At 39.5% G+C, this 17,349-nt stretch overlaps 1 protein-coding gene across 1 annotated transcript; it reads right to left on the bottom strand.

Annotated features, from left to right (window-relative positions):
* Positions 1-949: 949 nt before the first annotated feature.
* On the bottom strand, positions 950-17,257 carry LOC145468757 (mitogen-activated protein kinase kinase kinase 1-like). The gene is made up of 17 exons (XM_081452455.1): positions 17,049-17,257; positions 16,837-16,939; positions 15,404-15,478; positions 13,728-13,970; positions 12,874-12,987; positions 12,465-12,735; positions 12,156-12,243; positions 10,403-10,532; positions 9,972-10,175; positions 9,561-9,682; positions 7,896-8,904; positions 6,997-7,140; positions 5,675-5,837; positions 4,505-4,636; positions 3,519-3,661; positions 2,444-2,575; positions 950-1,852 (listed from the first exon to the last, which is right to left on the bottom strand). The coding sequence occupies exons 1-17, from the start codon at positions 17,174-17,176 to the stop codon at positions 1,706-1,708; spliced, it is 3,348 nt and encodes a 1,115-aa protein (XP_081308581.1). The 5' UTR covers positions 17,177-17,257; the 3' UTR covers positions 950-1,705.
* Positions 17,258-17,349: the final 92 nt, after the last annotated feature.

Below are 17,349 nucleotides of genomic sequence, written 5' to 3'. Positions count from 1 at the left end.
CGTTTTAGTGTGGACTGAAAACATTTTGAAATCGAAGCTTTTCGAAAACGATGGGGTTTGATTATCATATCTTTCTGCCAGAGTTGACTCAAGACAAATCCAAAATGACCCGTGATTGTTGCATTTCTCCGGCGTAGTGTGGACGGAAAACATTTGATGCGTTTTCAGTCGAGTGAAACCTCCGTTTTCAAATTCCTTCGGCGTAGTGTGGACGCGGCCTAACTTGCACCCCGCCACCACCCTAGAAGTCCTTGCAACATTCCGTACAACAACGTCACAGCGTGTTTCGTATCTGCTCTGATTGTGCATGCAAATATGAAAATATCAATATTGCAATCTACAATTTCCCAGGAGAAATCCCTGAAATTCCTCATAATTTTACCCTGCTTTATTTACAATCAGCCAACCACTCGGAAGAATCGCTTTCCTGGCTTGAAGGAAACAATACGCGATGGATGATGCCATCATTTGACTGACAACCTCTTGATCTAAAAATTGACCTCCGTGATAACCTGCTCAACATTCGTTTTTCCCATACGCGCATGAGGACCGAACGATTGGCGGGAAAAGGCACGCGTTTCCTCGCCTCCCCCCGCTTGGTATTTTTGTCTCTTTCGGGCTCTCTCGGTATGGGAAGAGAAAACGGAAGTCCACAAACGTTTCATACAAACATTTTAATTTTACATGATTCTTATTATTCTCAGGCCACAGGGCACTTGAACAACGAAACACAACAGTATCACAGTAAAGATTCAATTTCAGCAAGCCTTATGGCATTGTGCGAAACTCTCTGGAAAAAGTACGACTTTAACTACAACCATTGTTATACAATGTTTGAAAGTACAAACTTAGCTCGTACCCAGGTTACGCTCAACAGGTGATCTACCGCTGACCAAGGAGTTTAAGATTGGTAAGAATATTACCAGATTAAAAAGCTATCTTGAAAACAAAACGCTATATAAAAGTATGTTTATGTTAAAAGCCTTCCATAAGAAGTTCAAACTGATATAATACTAACTTTACATTCTCTAAAATAGACTATATGTTGTTACTTTGTTTTATATCTCAAAAACACGTACAAATCGGGCGAAAGACAACTTTCAAAGAAGAGATTTTTATGTATATACACGAGAGAAAAGGAGGTAAGCTGTTAAAATACGGTTGTACCATAAATTTACATCATAAAGAAAAGTTTTGTAACGTACGTTTTAGTAGAAATAGTAGACGAAATGTCTAAAAAGTTCTTTGAGAAAAATCGTTTTATGTTAGTATTTGTTCCATTTTTGTAACAGACAGTAAATAGTTGTTTTCCTAAAATTGCGCAGTTTGGTAAGAGTTTATACAGCTTTACATCACGACTGCGTACAAGTCATCAATTTTCAGGTAATAATATTAATCTCAATTACAACAACTCTGATGAATAACTGACTATGAAATAATGTCAAGACTCCAAACTTGGATGTAAAAGAACTGCTTTGAGCAGTTAAAAAGTAGAGGTTACTAAACGTGCTACGCAACAGCCGACATGACGTAAGCTTCGTACTGTTTCCTGATTGGACAACACGGCTCCGAAGTTTCTCGGGTTTCTCAACGGGTTTGCGCCCTTGGCGGAGCTCTCGAACACGACTTGACGAAAGAATCACGTGTATTCACTCACGTTGAGCGCACATTCTCAAGAAATAGTAATTAGTAGCTTATCCGACGTTTACATCTGAGTAAACAATGGATGTTTCAGGAGTTCCATAGCAGATGGTCTCTCATTTTGTTTGCCTTCAAGGCACCTTAGTAAAACGTCTCTAAGTGCTGGGTTTAGATTCTCAGGAATGTCGGGTGGGCACTCAGCGCAGGCAATCTACAAAAAAGCAAGAGAATTCTGGAGATTATTCAAGCCACAAATTCATGGACACATGTAGATTTTTATTTAATAATTGTTTTCTTATCCTTTCCAGTTGTGAATTAGAGACCAACTCCCAATTTCTCCTTACGAAAACAAACCAAAAAGAAACATATATGGTGAAGACTGAAAAAAATTGAGAACAATTACGTACATAAATTAAGAAAAAAAAAAATTCGCTTAGTCTCCAAGATTCAAAAATCTAGACGTAACAGCTTCAAAAAAAAAATGTCTCCGAGAAATGAATTGGATTTCAGGACTGAAATACAACGCGAAAGACCGTGTTTGACCATATTTTTAAACACCGAGAGGAGAGCTAAAAATACGACGCGTAGTGGAGTACTTTTGACGAACTACGAGGTGTTTGGAAATGTAGTCAAACAAAGTCTTGAGTGTTTATAGATCTTCTCAATCGAACCTAAAACTAAGGAGAAAACGGAGAAATAAAACCGTAAAATCTATGCTAATTAAGATCAGATATCCAAACACTGTCCCGGTCATGATTTCCTGTTTAAACCTGATGAATTATAAACGAGTTAGAGAACATACCTTAAAGATAAGCGCCAAGTGATTGGAATGTTCATGGGCGTTCCATGGCGGTTTCCCGACAGCCATTTCTATTATGACACATCCTACACTCCATACGTCACAGCTGCGACCATAGCTCTCTCCACGCAAGACCTGTCACGTGACAAACCAGTTGGTACTACATGTAAGTGGTCGTGAATAGTCTCTTTATTTTTCAGATTAGATCTTCAGAGAAAATTACTCAGCGTACAGGGGGACGGGGCAGAGGAAGCGCTAGACTGTTCCAGAAGTTCAGTTAGTTGACAAGCAGCGCAAAAAACGACCAAATTCACTCGCACGAAAACCTTCCTGGTTTTCTCTCGCCTCTTAAAGGAGCTCACTCACGGTATTTATTTTGACTACGTATAAAATTACCTTTAAATTGAAGGTAACCTGAAAATGGTAGCTTACTACAACTAAGATGGAAAAACACCATAGAGATAATAATACACCATAAAGGAACAAGGATGGTTAAGGATGGAGAAGATTAACACGCATTACAAACGACGAACTTGAAAAATTTAGGCTAAACGTTTCAAGATGCGCAACCGTGACGTAGCTCCTTTAACCAAACCCCTGAATCTGCCTAAGGAAGCACCTCCCTTCCCTCCCTTCCTAAGTAGTTTCTTCAAGGTCTTCACAGTCCAGCATGACCAACCCAAACCTTCGTTGTGGTTGATTTCAAAACACTCATACTACTCTGTGGAGGCGCGAAGGCCTCATGGTTAGTTTGTTCGCCTCCGGATCGAGCGGTCCGCGTTCGAGCTCTAACAGGGAACATTGTGTTGCGTTCTTGGGCAAGACACTTTACTCTCACAGTGCCTCTCGCCACCCAGGTGTACAAATGGGTACCGACGAATTTAATGCTGGGGGTAACCCTGCGATGGACTAGCATCCCATCCAGGGGGGAGTAGAAATACTCCTAGTCGCTTCTTATTACAGAAACCGGAGATAAGCGCCGGCCGGATGAGCCATTAGCTTTGTATGCAGACTTAACCTTACCTTTACCTAGCTACTCTGAGGTGACAAGTTTTACGAACAAAATTAACACACATACCTCGGGAGCCATAAAGGCGATCGTTCCAAGCAGCTGTCCTTGGAATTCACCAGCGCCAGTCATTTGAGTTGCTAGCCTCGCTGCGGCACCGAAATCTGCTATGCGAATGTTCTGTCCTGATGAATCCACCAAGATATTTGCTCCTATGTACGGTAAATCAGGATATTGATACCTTGTGAAGAAGTCCGCACTGAAAGCCGACTTCTGAACCTCTATAGAAACAGGGCTAACGCAGTGAAGATAATTTACATCTTGATAATCTCAATAAACGAATGAAAATACTGTTCGAGGGAACTTGAAAAAAAACTGTGGAGACACTCGCCTACGGCTCGTGTTCTGACGACTCTTCCCGTTTCCCAACTTCCCTTCGAAAGAAACACGGAAATTGTTTCATTCTGTTTCTTGTGGCAACACACTCTTAAGAAGAAAACTTTATGAAAATCGAAAAATCGTAATAATTACGCTGAAGTCATATTTGATGGAGAGCATTTTAAAAAACTGATTCAGTGAAATATAACTTCTTTAACAGACCCTGGGAATCACAGACTTGACTGGACGTTACTGGCAGGGAAGACGAATGAAAAGTGGCCATTACGTCAGATTGCTCTAAACTTTAACAACTATTGATTTCTAATGGTTACACATTATACATGTATTCTTAACTACGCAAGTTGTTTTACTGCGCCTTTCAATAACATGCGGACTCTAAAATTCAAAGCTCAACCGACAAATGAGTTTTTCGCTACTGTCAATCAAATCATCGGCGGCTTCTCCCAGCTTCCGACTACTGCCCCGCGCGCAGTAACCAAATCTTTGAGCAAAGTTCAGACAACGAAACAGTGCTCGGAAGCTGGGAGGAGCCGACGAAAATTTGATTGACGGTAACGAAAAAGGCATTTGTCGGTTGAGCTTTGAATTTTAGAGTCCGCATGTTATTGAAAGGCACAGTAAAGGATGGCTAACTTGCAAGTAATGAGTTCATTTACCTTTAATATCTCTGTGAATCACTTGGTTCTGATGAAGGTAGGCCACGCCCTGAAGAATCTGTCTGGTGTAGTCGATCACAATCTTTTCATCAAACGCACCATATTTTTTTAGAAGGTTTGTGATGGACCCGCCTGAAACAGAAACACGAGAAACGAAATTAGAGAACGTCGTTATTTGAAGTGAATGTAATGAGCGTTGCCGTCAGCTCTCCACTGTTCTAAGTTCTGAATAGATCCTTACAACAGATGCCAAAACAAGCCTTTCTCCTGAACAAGGATTAGTTTATCGCTACCGAGAAGCGAGTGGAACGCGAAATAAAGGTTGTTTTGTTTTATTTCGAACATTTTCCAGTCGGTCGAGCCAAAATTGTCTTACAATTTATATTCTCACTGAAATTTCCGAAATTTTTGAGCAAGTGGTAAAAACTAATCGAAAGCATTCGCAATAGAGCAGTTTTCAACTGAGAGTCGTATAACCAAAACCGAAGTAATCACTCTAGCCAATCCCAAAGGACACAGACAATTCAGTGAACCAATCAAAACTCGAAGTAATTACACGTAGCTGATGCAAAGCGCGGGAAAACGAGTGCGAGTGAGCTACAGTTGGTTTTGATTTTACTTCTGATTGGATGAAAAAGTGGCGCGAGTTTTTTAAGCCAATCGTGTGGCGAAGTTGATGCGAAACCACTTACTTTTCGACACTTGAATGAAAATCGTTCTAGGAACAAAACGCAAAGGAGAAGTCAAACATCTCATCGAAAGGGAAGAAGGGCAAAAATGTTTCACGACCAAGCGCCGACGTCTTAAGACGCTATTCCCCATTTGAAAGTGTTTTATTTACCATGCAAGTCCAAATTCAAAGCCGAATATATGGGACTGCGTTAACTGATAAACTAACAGATCTAATAAATCGTGAACATAACTAATAAATCGTTAAAACAGTTTCTTTGAAAGACTCAAGCGATTCTGCCAATGCTACACGACTGGGCAATTTGTTCCACTCCTATAGAGTCCGAATGGCAGGACTGAAAACTTGTAAAAATCATGCTTAACAATGTGTACTTTCAAAGCATGTCCCGATGAGCGTGTAGAAGAATAATTAACTGGGTGAAGATCGGCATTATCTACATTTATTCAGGAGGACGATTCAATCAGTAAATTTGATCTAACCTGGCATCCACTCTAGGAAGATGTTGAAGTGCCCTGTGTGTTTTGTTGCACCCAGACATTTGATGAGATGAGGATGTTTCAGTCTGCCCAGCAGTGAAATTTCATCGTCTATGGTCTGAGTCACTTTGTTCTGTTCCTCGGTCGAATTACGGCAGAAAGAAACCTACCCAATAAAGTCAAATTACCTTGTTGCTTAAGAGAAAAGACATGTAATGTAACTGACATTGTTTTATCAGTGTTAATGCTAGAACGAGATAATGTCAACACAGAATTGAATTCAAAATACACTTAATACAGTGTGGAAAACGCAACAATTTAAAGTCGTGGTTTACGTTCTTTAAAACTGCCATAATTTGAAGTGGTGATTTCATGTTGCTGTTTTACAGAGAAATGTCTCAAGTTCAGGGCTCTAAAAAAAATTGAATTCCAGCTTGCCCTTGGGACAAGTAGCTCTTAAAGTTTGCTTGCCCTGGGCAAGTCTTATTTTGCTCTTTTAATGATTTAATTGGCAGATGATTTGCTTGATCTCTTGCCCATGGGGCAAGTGAGAATGAAAAGTTACTTTCCCAGAACGAAAATCTACTTGTCTGGGATAATGGGACGGCACTTTTTTCGAGCACAGTCAAGATGTATGACGCACTTACAAGACTCCTGTTTTGTGCTGGAGTCTAGTTCTCTCGCGATTCTATTCGCGCGTTCAACGATCGAATAAAAATACGAGAAAATAGCGGGCTGTGTTCCCCAGTCTATTACAAATCCATCAAACAGTTTATCAGACCTCAAGTTTAACTCGACGTTTCCACTGCAATTGCTGAAGTGGTTTGCTCAACTTTGTTAAGGCACTTTTTATACTAGAGATTGAGATGCAAAATTCGTCTAAAGGCCCATTTACACAAGTGAGTTTTGGTCGCGAAATCGCCATTTTTGTCGCACTCGCCCAGCAACCAGCTGCACTTTCAGCGTGATTTGAGTTCAATTTGATTGCAACCTTACTAGAATTTCTACGAATCTTTATAAAATGACAGCTCTAGGTTTTGTTTATACATGTCTTGTAAACAATTATGGCATTCCTTTCGTGGTATATATTAGTTCGGAAGCTGCGGCGATATCATAATGAAATTACGGACGAAAAGCACTGACACAGGAGCTGGCTTTTACACGCGGCCAACCCCAGGCACGACAAAAGTCGTAGTTGAAATAGCGACAAAAGTTGAAGCGAATGATGCGCCAAAACCACCTACAACCACAAGGGACTTTGACAAAGTCTGAAAACCTAGCCAAACTTCGTCCAGATGGATTATACGTTGCATTATGAAATGTACCTGTTTGACAGCCATAAGCGATCCATTCATGAGATCTCTGACAGCATAACAAGATGAGTAAGCACCAGTCCCTAGTAGCTCTCCTTTTTTCCAATGAACTCCTTCCAGGTACAGATGTTTTGAGTTGACGGCCTTTTCCAAGGACTACAGAGTAAATGACGCACAGTCAAGGTATAGTCTTTCTAAATATCTTACCCTGCCATTGTATGAGCTTTAGATGCATTAAATAATGATATATAAATCACTATTCTGTTTGCTAGGTGTGGATAGGGTTTACTATCTTGCTTGACTGTCCTCGTTTCCATAGATAAACAAAGACAGACAGACAGACAGACAGACAGAAAGACAGACAGAAAGACAGACAGAAAGAGACAAGAGAGAAAGAGACAGACAGTCCTTTTCAGGGCTTGACTTTCAGGAAAAAACCTTGGGGCCAGCTGGCCCCTAAGTTTTCAGATTTAGTCGCCAGAAAAAGTATATCACTGAAAAGCATGAAAAGTTAGTCACCAGTGAAAAAAATTTGGTCGCACTGGCAACCGCAGCAGTCGCAACGTTGAGCTCTGCTTTTACATTCAGGGGCTTCATTAAAGGCTGGGCACTTGGAAAATAGACCAGCTGTGAGGATGATTTGAACATCTAGAGAAAAGTTTTTCTTATAAAGAAGCTCAATTCAAAACGTTTTGCCTGGTTATGAAGTGAGTCGCCGTCCTGCTGAAAACCTTAATTAACTCTGACATTTGAATACTGTCACACAGAAGGAAAATAAAAAAAGGGTTGACCCACGTCACTAACAATATTACTCCTGAACTGTAAAACTAATGATTATACCATCAATGGTTACATGAACAAATATTTTAACAAATATTTCTTTTACAAATTCCATCAAGAGACCAACTCACCTCTGGTTGTGTAAAAACGATAACCATTTCATCACCAGAATCCAGACTTGCTATCTTAGAAGGGCCACGGTCATGCGAGGAGACAGCTATGGCCCTAGCCATGGCTTCTGCTTCCTCCTGCTCAATTATCTCCAGGCATTTCTTTCCAACTGCCAACTTGACAGGTGGCATTTGAGGAGAGTCCTCTATTGACCTGCTCCAATCGAGATTGAGTTCTTTATTGGGAGAAAGAGCATTAGGAGAAAAGCAAAACGACTCTGGTCTTTCGATGGTGTCCACAATGGATTGAAAAAGTTCAGATTCTGAAAAGTTGTCAGTTTCATCATCTGATGCTGCTAATGACAAGCTGCCAATCGCTGAATCCCGATAGCTGGTATTTGAAGATGGCGGATCAGTGCTGGCTTGAGATTGAATACTATCAACAGTGTTGCTGCTGTGCAACGGAGCTGTACTGACTCTAGGGATTGCTTGAAGCTGACGATGAAGAGCACTGCGCTGAGCTGGCTTGAGCTTAGAGACAACTTTCTTGATGTGTTTAAAAGCAGATGGGGAATGTGATGCTAGTGAAGTGCAAGACATCAGGACAGCAATTGCAAGCTTGCTGACCTTGCTGTGGGAACAGTACGCAGCCTGCACAGTAAACTTCAACACTGACATCAGCCGAGTTACATTGTCCTGATAAATTTCATCTGCATCCTCACTGACATTTGCTCCCCTTGCCTGGATGAGAACACCAGCAGCCTCCATTTGGACAGATGCACAATCAGCCGAGAGCTCAAACTCGCTGACGTATTCATCCATTAGTTTCCGTAGAAACATAAGCCGTCCCAGCCACCACGGCCAGGTGGCATATTCTGCTGCAGTCCGTAAGATACAAGATAAAATGAAGTTCGGACCGCCCAGAGACTGTGGTTCGTGTTGTTCACCAAGCATTTTGCCGAGTGCCAGGTCTCCTGATTCATCCTTGCAGAGTTCCAGCAGAACCTGTATGGACAAGGTGCTAATACGCCTACAAGGGCCAAGAAGAATTTATTATTAGTAATAAATATTGTAGGTACAAAAACTGTGTAGTACTCATTTTGGTTTAATATTTCTAAAGTAATAATACATGTATTACAAAATTTTAAGGAAAAGCAGTGTGAAGTACCACCAAAATAAATCTGTAATATACACTGCAGCTGTCACTAATTGCAACAGAATATAAACCAGTGTTCTGAGAGCCAGTTATTGTGACAAGATTAAACAACAAAGACAATTTTGCAGTCTCCTCAAAAAACTTTGATGGAGAAATGAATTGTGGCCTTAATCAGAAAGTTCTAATTAAAAGCACTAAATTAAGCAACTGGTAAAGGTAAAGTCTGCTTACGAGCCAAGTGGCCCATCAGGCCGGAGCTTATCCCGGTTTCTGTAGCATAAAGCGACTAGGAGTATTTCTACTCCCCCCTGGATGGGATGCTGGTCCATCGCAGGGTTACCCCCAGCATTAAGTTCACCGGTACCCATTTATACACCTGGGTGGAGAGAGGCACTGTGAGAGTAAAGTGTCTTACCCAAGAACACAACACAATGTCCCCAGCCAGGGCTCGAACCCGGACCGCTCAATCCAGAGACGAGCGCACCAACCATGAGGCTACCGTGCCTCCCTAAGTTAAGCAACTGACTGACCGGTTAGAGTCAGCACACTTTGCTAACACAGCTTCCACAACACCAAACAGGTACTTCTGGATCTGTCTTTTTTCTTGTTGTGAGGAGTAAGTCATGTACATCACCAATACACGAAGAGTTCTCTGAAAAAATAATTTAGACATAGAGTTGGTGAGTGTTTTCCACAGTTTTGTCATCCATGGCAAGCAGGGTCATAATCAATATGAGGCAAAGCAACTGAAGGCACTTGCCTCAGTCATTTTTTGTTTTGTTTTGGAGGAGAAGAGAAGAGTAAACAGTGGTAAAAACCTGGAAGAGAATTAACTTAACCATGGACATTTACTCAGTCATAATTTTTTTTCTGGCTATGGAATCATGAAAGAGTGCTCCATATGTTGAACTAAATTAAATAATAAAATAATTAATACAAACCAGTGCGGCCACGTAAACTCGATAAACAGGATCGCCACACATCATGGATAACAGGGAACAGCCTGCTTCAAAGGCGGCCATGTTCTGTGCGCTGCTACCTTCTAAAAACACTGTGTTGATATCCTTGCTCAGGCGGCGCAGAGCTGTTTCTCGCACATTCCATTCACGAGAAAATAAGCAGCACACAAGGTTCTCTCCAAATGCCTGACGGTTAAGGCGTAACAATTAATCACAAAATAACATGAAAATCCTTTTTGAGTACCATATTGAGTACTTTAAACAGCTACATATGCAAGATTAATTAGCAAAGTAGAAATCACAAATTGTTGAGCAGGAGTCAAGACTACATTAAGTCTAAACGTTAGTCTCGGCTTAAAGCCAATAAATTTCTTCCAATTTTTTTTTTTTTCCGGCTCATTATCATGTCCCACCTCAATCCATGGTTTTGCCAGTTCCACTTGGGCGGCTGGTACTGGGTCTGAATGCGGCAAAGTGACCTCCTCTGGCCCTAAAGGTGCTGCCACCCTTGGCAGTTCAGATCGTATACTGCGACTCGGAGATCTAACAAAACAAAACAGTCAAAAATAACTTACTATTCATTCGATAGTCAGAATACTGCCAACTCTGAGTGAAGAATGGTGTGGCAGGCTGTTGTTTTTTATTTGTCGTATAAAGGTCACTGTATTGTCTTGCCAAAACTTATCAATTTTTCCATAGCATTTAGGAACTTGGAGTATTTATACTGCACCCCCCACCCCTTGCACCCTAGATGGACTACTTACATCCAGTCCATCACAGGGTTACTCCCTAGCACTATATTTGGGGTACCCAGTCATACACCTGGGAAATTTAAAGAGAGGCACTGTGAAAGTGAAATGTCTTACCCAAGAACACAACGCTATAACTCTGGCCAGTAAGGCTGGAACCTGGGCCATTCTAACCATTAGGGCACCATACCTTGACTTATGTCACAAGTTCTATTTTTTTGGTCCAGGGTCCGAAATTAACTTTTTCAGGCAGGCGCCAACTGGCGACTGAAATTTTTTTTCAGTCGCCACATGGAAAAATGTGGTTGCCAAAAAGTGTCAATAAAATTTTTCCTTCGCAGCGAAACACAAACCAAAATTTTTGGTCGCCAGATGGAAAATTCTGCTTGCCAATTTTTCTTTTAAGAATCAGAACGAAGAGAACGCGTTTGGGGCCACAATGATGGCGATTTTTCCGCTAACGATAAGATTAAATACAAACACGCCGATTATTTATACACCTACCACTGAAAACCCATGACAAACGAATTGAATGCCGGCCATATACGCAGTTTCGTGCAACTGCCAAATGTTTCAAGTCAATTTTATACCTTCTCTTGTCTCTACCTTTTGGAGAAGAAATGTACCCGACTGAAAACTGCTGTTTGGTTCTTTGCTCTATGTGCAAAATGATCTACCCTTTCACGTTCTGTCAAGACGATCGATAGATCGCCATGTTGAATATCGAAATCTTCCACTAATTTCTTTGTGGATGTTCCGTCTCCACTTTGTAATAAATTACGGAAAGAGTTAAGGACATTGTTGGACACCACATCGCCTGAATAAATGTTCATGGCGAAAGAACGCACATGGCCTTCTGTGCCCGCAATACGTATGTTATGGGAAACTGCTGGAAAAACATGGCGGCGAGGCTTCGCACTGATCGTAGCTGTGAAATGTTGTGGTAGATTTATAATAACAGGAAAATTGATTTTATACTTCAAAAGCAGCGGAAAGGTAAAAAGTATGTGACCAATTGGCGGGCGGCTTTGAATTTTATTTTAATCGATTTGGCTGAAAATCAAAGTTTGTGTAATTATCGTGGCTTGAAATAGTTAATCGCCCGTTGGCGACCAGCTGTGAAATTCTGGTCGCCAGTGCAAAATTTGTAGTTGCATTGGCGACCAGGAAAGCGCAATTTCGGACCCTGTAGTCAGGTAATAAAATTCTAAGTATGAGACGCTAACAATGGCATCAGGGAAACACTAGCCTGAGCCTACAATTCTGGGAACTTCAAAATTGCACACATCTTGGGAAACAAAAACTTGGTCAAATATTTTTTATTAATATGTTCTTCACACAAAGTACTGAGGTTTTGAGATTTTTTGAAGCACTTTAATTTTATTCGTAACTGCTGAAAATTGAATAGCAACAATACCTTTCTGTTCCATATGCCTCTGATGACCACGCCTTCCGACACAATGGACAGAACAGTGCCTCTCTCTGTCTTTTGCATTCTGCAGCCCCTGATCACAAAGATGAAATGAACAATAATCACACTGAATCAGAACACAATGTTGTTCCCTAAAACATCAGGTTACATGACGAAGAAAACCAACATAGAAGAATAGAAAGCTATTTATAGTAAGAGATTCAACTTAATTTTGCAAAATGGTACGAGTGTCTCATTAAAAGTCCTTTTTCACTGGACCGTTGGTACATTTTCCTTAAATTTCAACAAGCTTACATATTTCCATGCAATGCTGATGAAGTCTGTTGTTGCATCCATCTTGACAGCTTGTTAAGCTTTCACCTTCAACCATTTCCAGCAAGCATATGGGACACACTTCTTCATCCTCACGTGCCTGGGGTAAGAGTCCCCCAAGGCCTGATGTGCTTGGGGTTGATGGCGGTGTGCTTCTTTGACCTCTCGACCGCGAATTCTTCAACTGGCCACTTGTGTCTTTTTGCAAGCGTGATGTAACACGAGCGTGGAACTTGGAAAGTAAATTCTCAACCTTGAAAACAAATTCAGGACAGAAAAAAGATGAACTGAAATAGTCAAACCTCCACTAATAGGCATATCTGTATAATTGAATAGACTTTTAAGTAAAAAAAAAACTGTTACCTGCCTTGGCCAGCAGAAGAAATCTTACCTCAAAGTTCTTCAATTTCAAGGTCCATAACAGGGGATCATTTTCTTTCAGTTTAAAAACTCTCAACATCACAAAAAGAAGATGGACACAATGTGGTCTTGTACAAGTACAACTCTGAAAATAATAAATTTTTTATTAGTGCTTGGTTTTAGCTTGAAATAAAATTTACTAACACTGGTTGGTTTCGAAGTAAATTTAAGATGAATTCCCTTTCAAAAGGCTTGTTTTAATCAAATTCAATTGACACCTATCACTTCAAATTTCATATTTATAGAGAAAACACATTGAGAATTTATACTCAATGTGCTATAAGAGAGCATGTACAATTGTACACTGTGACTGGTCACTTTTATAAGTTATATTCTACAGTATAGTCTACTGGTCACTGAAAGGAGAAAATAAATGTAAATATTATTTAACCATTAACTTTACACCCATCACTTGTTTTGTAACTAACACATAATGATGTTGAAGAACATGATAATGACCATGATGATGATGATGATGTTGATGATGACAACGGTAATGGCGATGATGACTAACTCCATTTAAGGGGTAGCTAGATGGATCATTGGTACCACTGTGTTGTATTTATCTTTTCTTTCTTTGACATTAAGTGACTTAAGAGGAGTAATTTGCTACTGGATGGCATTCAACCTGCAAGTTATCCCCACAGCATTTGGCTACATTGCCACAACAGCTGGTTGGTACCCATTTATACTGCTGGGTGGGAAAGGTCACTAAGTGATTAAAGCTTCTAGCCCAAGAACAAAACACAAAAATCCTAGCACATACTCAAACGTTGACTGCTCAATACAAAGTCCAGAGTACCAAGAGATACCAGATTTGTTTACCTGTGGTCCAATCATGACACGGAATTTATGATCTGGTGAGTCTCCACCAATGAGAAAAGAGTTAGGTCCTGACTGTTGTAAGAGGTAGAGTCTTGCTCGCATGGCTTTCTCTACTTTGCGTTTGAATTCATTTGACACTTCATAGACAGGAGATGAACTCCGTGGAAATGAGAATGATACAGAATTGGAAGGTGAGTTGCCAGGTGTGCGTCGCCGGGTTGGAGGAGATGGTACCTTCACTGGCTGGAATGCAGAAATTTGGTGACAGTTAGTAATGGTCTGCGTAAGAATTAGCCAAAAGAAAAATAGGCTGCAGCAATGGTTCAAACTTTAGATTGGCACGTACTGTAGCACAACGCTCACATTTGCCAGTGCAGCAGATTACAGGGGCATGGGAAAAACTAAATATAATAAATGTTGAGTTTCTCTTTGTCATCTTGGCAATATTGATTATATTGACCAACCAGATTTGCTGATTTAATTTAAATTTATAATAATTTCTTAAGACTGGCCTGCCTAGTTCTTGTGCAGACAGTCAAATCTGGTCAAGCATTCCTTGCAACATAAAATATTGAATTAAAAATATATCAATAAAAATAGAAATTTCACCTTCCACAAACTTCTACTCTTCAAATGAAGAGTTTGGTATACAATAAAATATATATTCAAAATGAGACCAGTTCAGAAATAAAAAATTAAGAATGAAATTAAAAATTTATTGCTAATACCTAGTATTTTGTAGGTTCTTCATATTCAAGCTACTTGTACATGCAAGCTGAGTAAAGAGTCTGTGATTTAATTTTTTTGTGATAACTGCAGAAATTCTTACGCGCTCATTGGCTAATTTTCATTGTCGATAAGTAGACAGACACGTGAATTTATAATTTATGCGATGTGTCAACGACTGAGAACAGACAGTTTGACAATTTGTTATCGTAAAAAACAAATTGACGTCAGTTTTTCGTGCATGCATCTGTCCTGTTATTGACAATAAATTTTGTCATAACATTGTCAAAGTAGTTTGCAGATCCACTCGGCTATCACCTCGTGGTTCTACAGCTACTTTGACAATGTTATGATGAAATTCATGATCAATAACATGAGAGACACAAGAAAAACTGACGTTAATTTATAGAGTCAACTTTACAGATTATGAAGAATAAACCAAACCCTCCTAAGTTAATGGGGTTATTCCTAACTTAGCTAGAACAAAACAGTTAAGGATATTTAACAATTATTCCATGAAACCGCGTTGGATATGAAGTGATAAATAACCAACGAGCGCGTAGCGTGAGTTGGTTATGATCACTTCATATCCAACAAGGTCGAATGGAATAATTGTTTTAGTATATTCTTAATCGGGTTTTTGCCGCCGATTTTTATTTCAACAATTTTACAGAGCGGAAAATTTTTAAACTTGGCGCACTGTTTTCCATATAAGGTAAAACTCCGACTAATGGCTCATAGTCGGAGTTTTTGAGCCAATCAGAGAGCTAGAAATGCAATAGTCGGAGCTGAGAATATACTAAAATGTATTAAAGTAAAATCACACCCTCCAAATTGAAGTCAAAAATGATTATTTTATCAACAAAAATCTACAATTTAGAATCAACTATATACAATGCTAACAATGGGGAATCGTAACAAAAGGAAGTTTAAAAGATCTACTCACTGACCATTGATCCAAGCTGAGCAGCTTGGGACCTGGCACTAGCACCAGAAGATGTTCCAGGTGAAGGAGGCCTGGCTACCTAGGGTTTAAAAACACAAACAGTACTTTGTAAGAAACTACACTAATTGCATTTAACAACATTTATTTGTAAGCTTGAAGTAACTAGAAAAGTATTAATAATGTTTAGAGTTTGTGAAAATAAAACTGAAAACAAGGGCATTAGTCAATTTTTTTGGCTGTCTCCAGCTTCTGGCAGCGCTGGTCAAAAAAGAGAGAAATAAACATTATCGTAGGAAATTTCGCTCCTTAGCTAATAAAATCCCCTTCTTTCATAACTCTTTCCTACACTATTTTGATGACTTGTTTAATTAAAAAAAGATGAAAATGTTAGTAGGGTTGTCATTCAACATACTGCACAAGAATTGTGAAAAACAGATTTAAAATTCCCTCACAATTTCATAGATTTAAGAGTATTACACAGGCACAGTTTCAACCAGGGAAATGTAATAAGCTATAATAATAATTTGTTTCAAATACTGAACACTGCTGACTGGCATCTTGGATTTCATTGGTTTTTAATCCATCAGGGTTTCAGATTTCTTCTTTGTAATGCTCACAACAAAACAATGCTAAACATAATTTCCGTCTTTCACACAAATGCTATTGCATCTTATGGTTTCCTCCAACAACAAGTTTTACTGCTTACAATTTAATTATATTTTTCAGGAATCTATTCAAAAAATAAACTTTAACAGACTTTGACAAGGAAGTTGCAGATCACATGTCATTTTGTCATTAATAATTAACTGGATGTATAATTTGAACAAACAGCAGTTGAAATAAACAACATTCCTCGTGGAAAAATAAAGTTCGAACATAAATGTATCACATTTACCAACAAAATAATGGAACATTTTGATACGTTTTGCTTCAAGTTATATTTAAGAGATAAAAATAGAAATGACATTCTGATCTTGAAATGCTAATACACTTGCCTGTGTAAATTTGATACTAACATAACTTAAGCTTATTTTGTAAACTGCATCTGTAAATTTAGGGTAAAAGAAATGGAACAACGCATCATGTTTCTGTTACAAATCATTTTCGTAAAATCGATATTGGTGAATGTAACACATATCCGTATGTTCTCCATTGATAATCGTCTGCTAAGAAAATTAGCACGTTTTTTTTTGGAACTCGCGAGTGTCGGATAACAACATCAACATAGATAATGTACTACAATGTATTTTGAATCGTAAGGAGCGAGTCAATGAAAATATAATTTTCTGTGTCAGAAAATTGCGAAACAGTTAATTTTACAGCAATTAACTGAGAACAAAATCTACTATTTCCGTTCAAATGAACAAAAATTTAGGTAAAAATGGCCAATATTCAATCTTACTGAAGACGCACGGTCGCAACCTGTAGATCACTTACCATCGGTTGTGTTTTCCTCTTCACAGCTGGTTCTTTATCTTTCTTCCACGTTGGCATAGTTTTCAGCTTTTCTCTCAGCAGTGCTTGTTCCTCTAAAATGGGCCTGATGAAGAAGGAGGCAAGCAATATTTTTCAAACGCCAATCGGTTATTTTCAAAACAAACTCGGTCGACCATGAAGGACATCGCGGTTGTGCACATTTTAAAACTCACTTCGTCGATTCCGTTATTTTCGCAGCTGCGGGTTTCTTTTCTTCTTCAGTCTTCTGCATCTCTTTTCCCGGTTTCCCAGCTTTCTTCCACAGTGGAAGAACGGCATCTGTTGGGCTCTGAGAGGCCATTGCAACGGAAGACACACTTGCAATCTTCCCCTACTCGCGTTCTTGTCGTTCCTTGGGAAGGAATTCGATCGTGTGGCGGGAGAACAAAAGCGGATGCATTACATCATTTTTAACCAATCATAGCACAGAGATTTGAATTGCCATGTTTTCCCGCCTACGTTTTACCAAATATG

The sequence above is a fragment of the Orbicella franksi genome, chromosome 14, assembly GCF_964199315.1.
Source record: "Orbicella franksi chromosome 14, jaOrbFran1.1, whole genome shotgun sequence".
Classification (NCBI taxonomy): Eukaryota; Metazoa; Cnidaria; class Anthozoa; order Scleractinia; family Merulinidae; genus Orbicella; species Orbicella franksi.
The sequence above is the reverse complement of the archived record's forward strand: the minus strand, read 5'-3'. Positions and strand labels throughout refer to the sequence as shown.

Excerpts from the sequence above, each read along its gene's own strand:
- LOC145468757 (XM_081452455.1), bottom strand. The coding sequence starts at position 17,176 with ATGGCCTCTCAGAGCCCAACAGATGCCGTTCTTCCACTGTGGAAGAAA. Across the intron at positions 12,736-12,873 it reads TGAAATTGAAGAACTTTGAG|GTTGAGAATTTACTTTCCAA; the intron begins GTAAGATTTCTT and ends TTTGTTTTCAAG. Across the intron at positions 4,637-5,674 it reads CTTCCTAGAGTGGATGCCAG|GCGGGTCCATCACAAACCTT; the intron begins GTTAGATCAAAT and ends TTTCTGTTTCAG.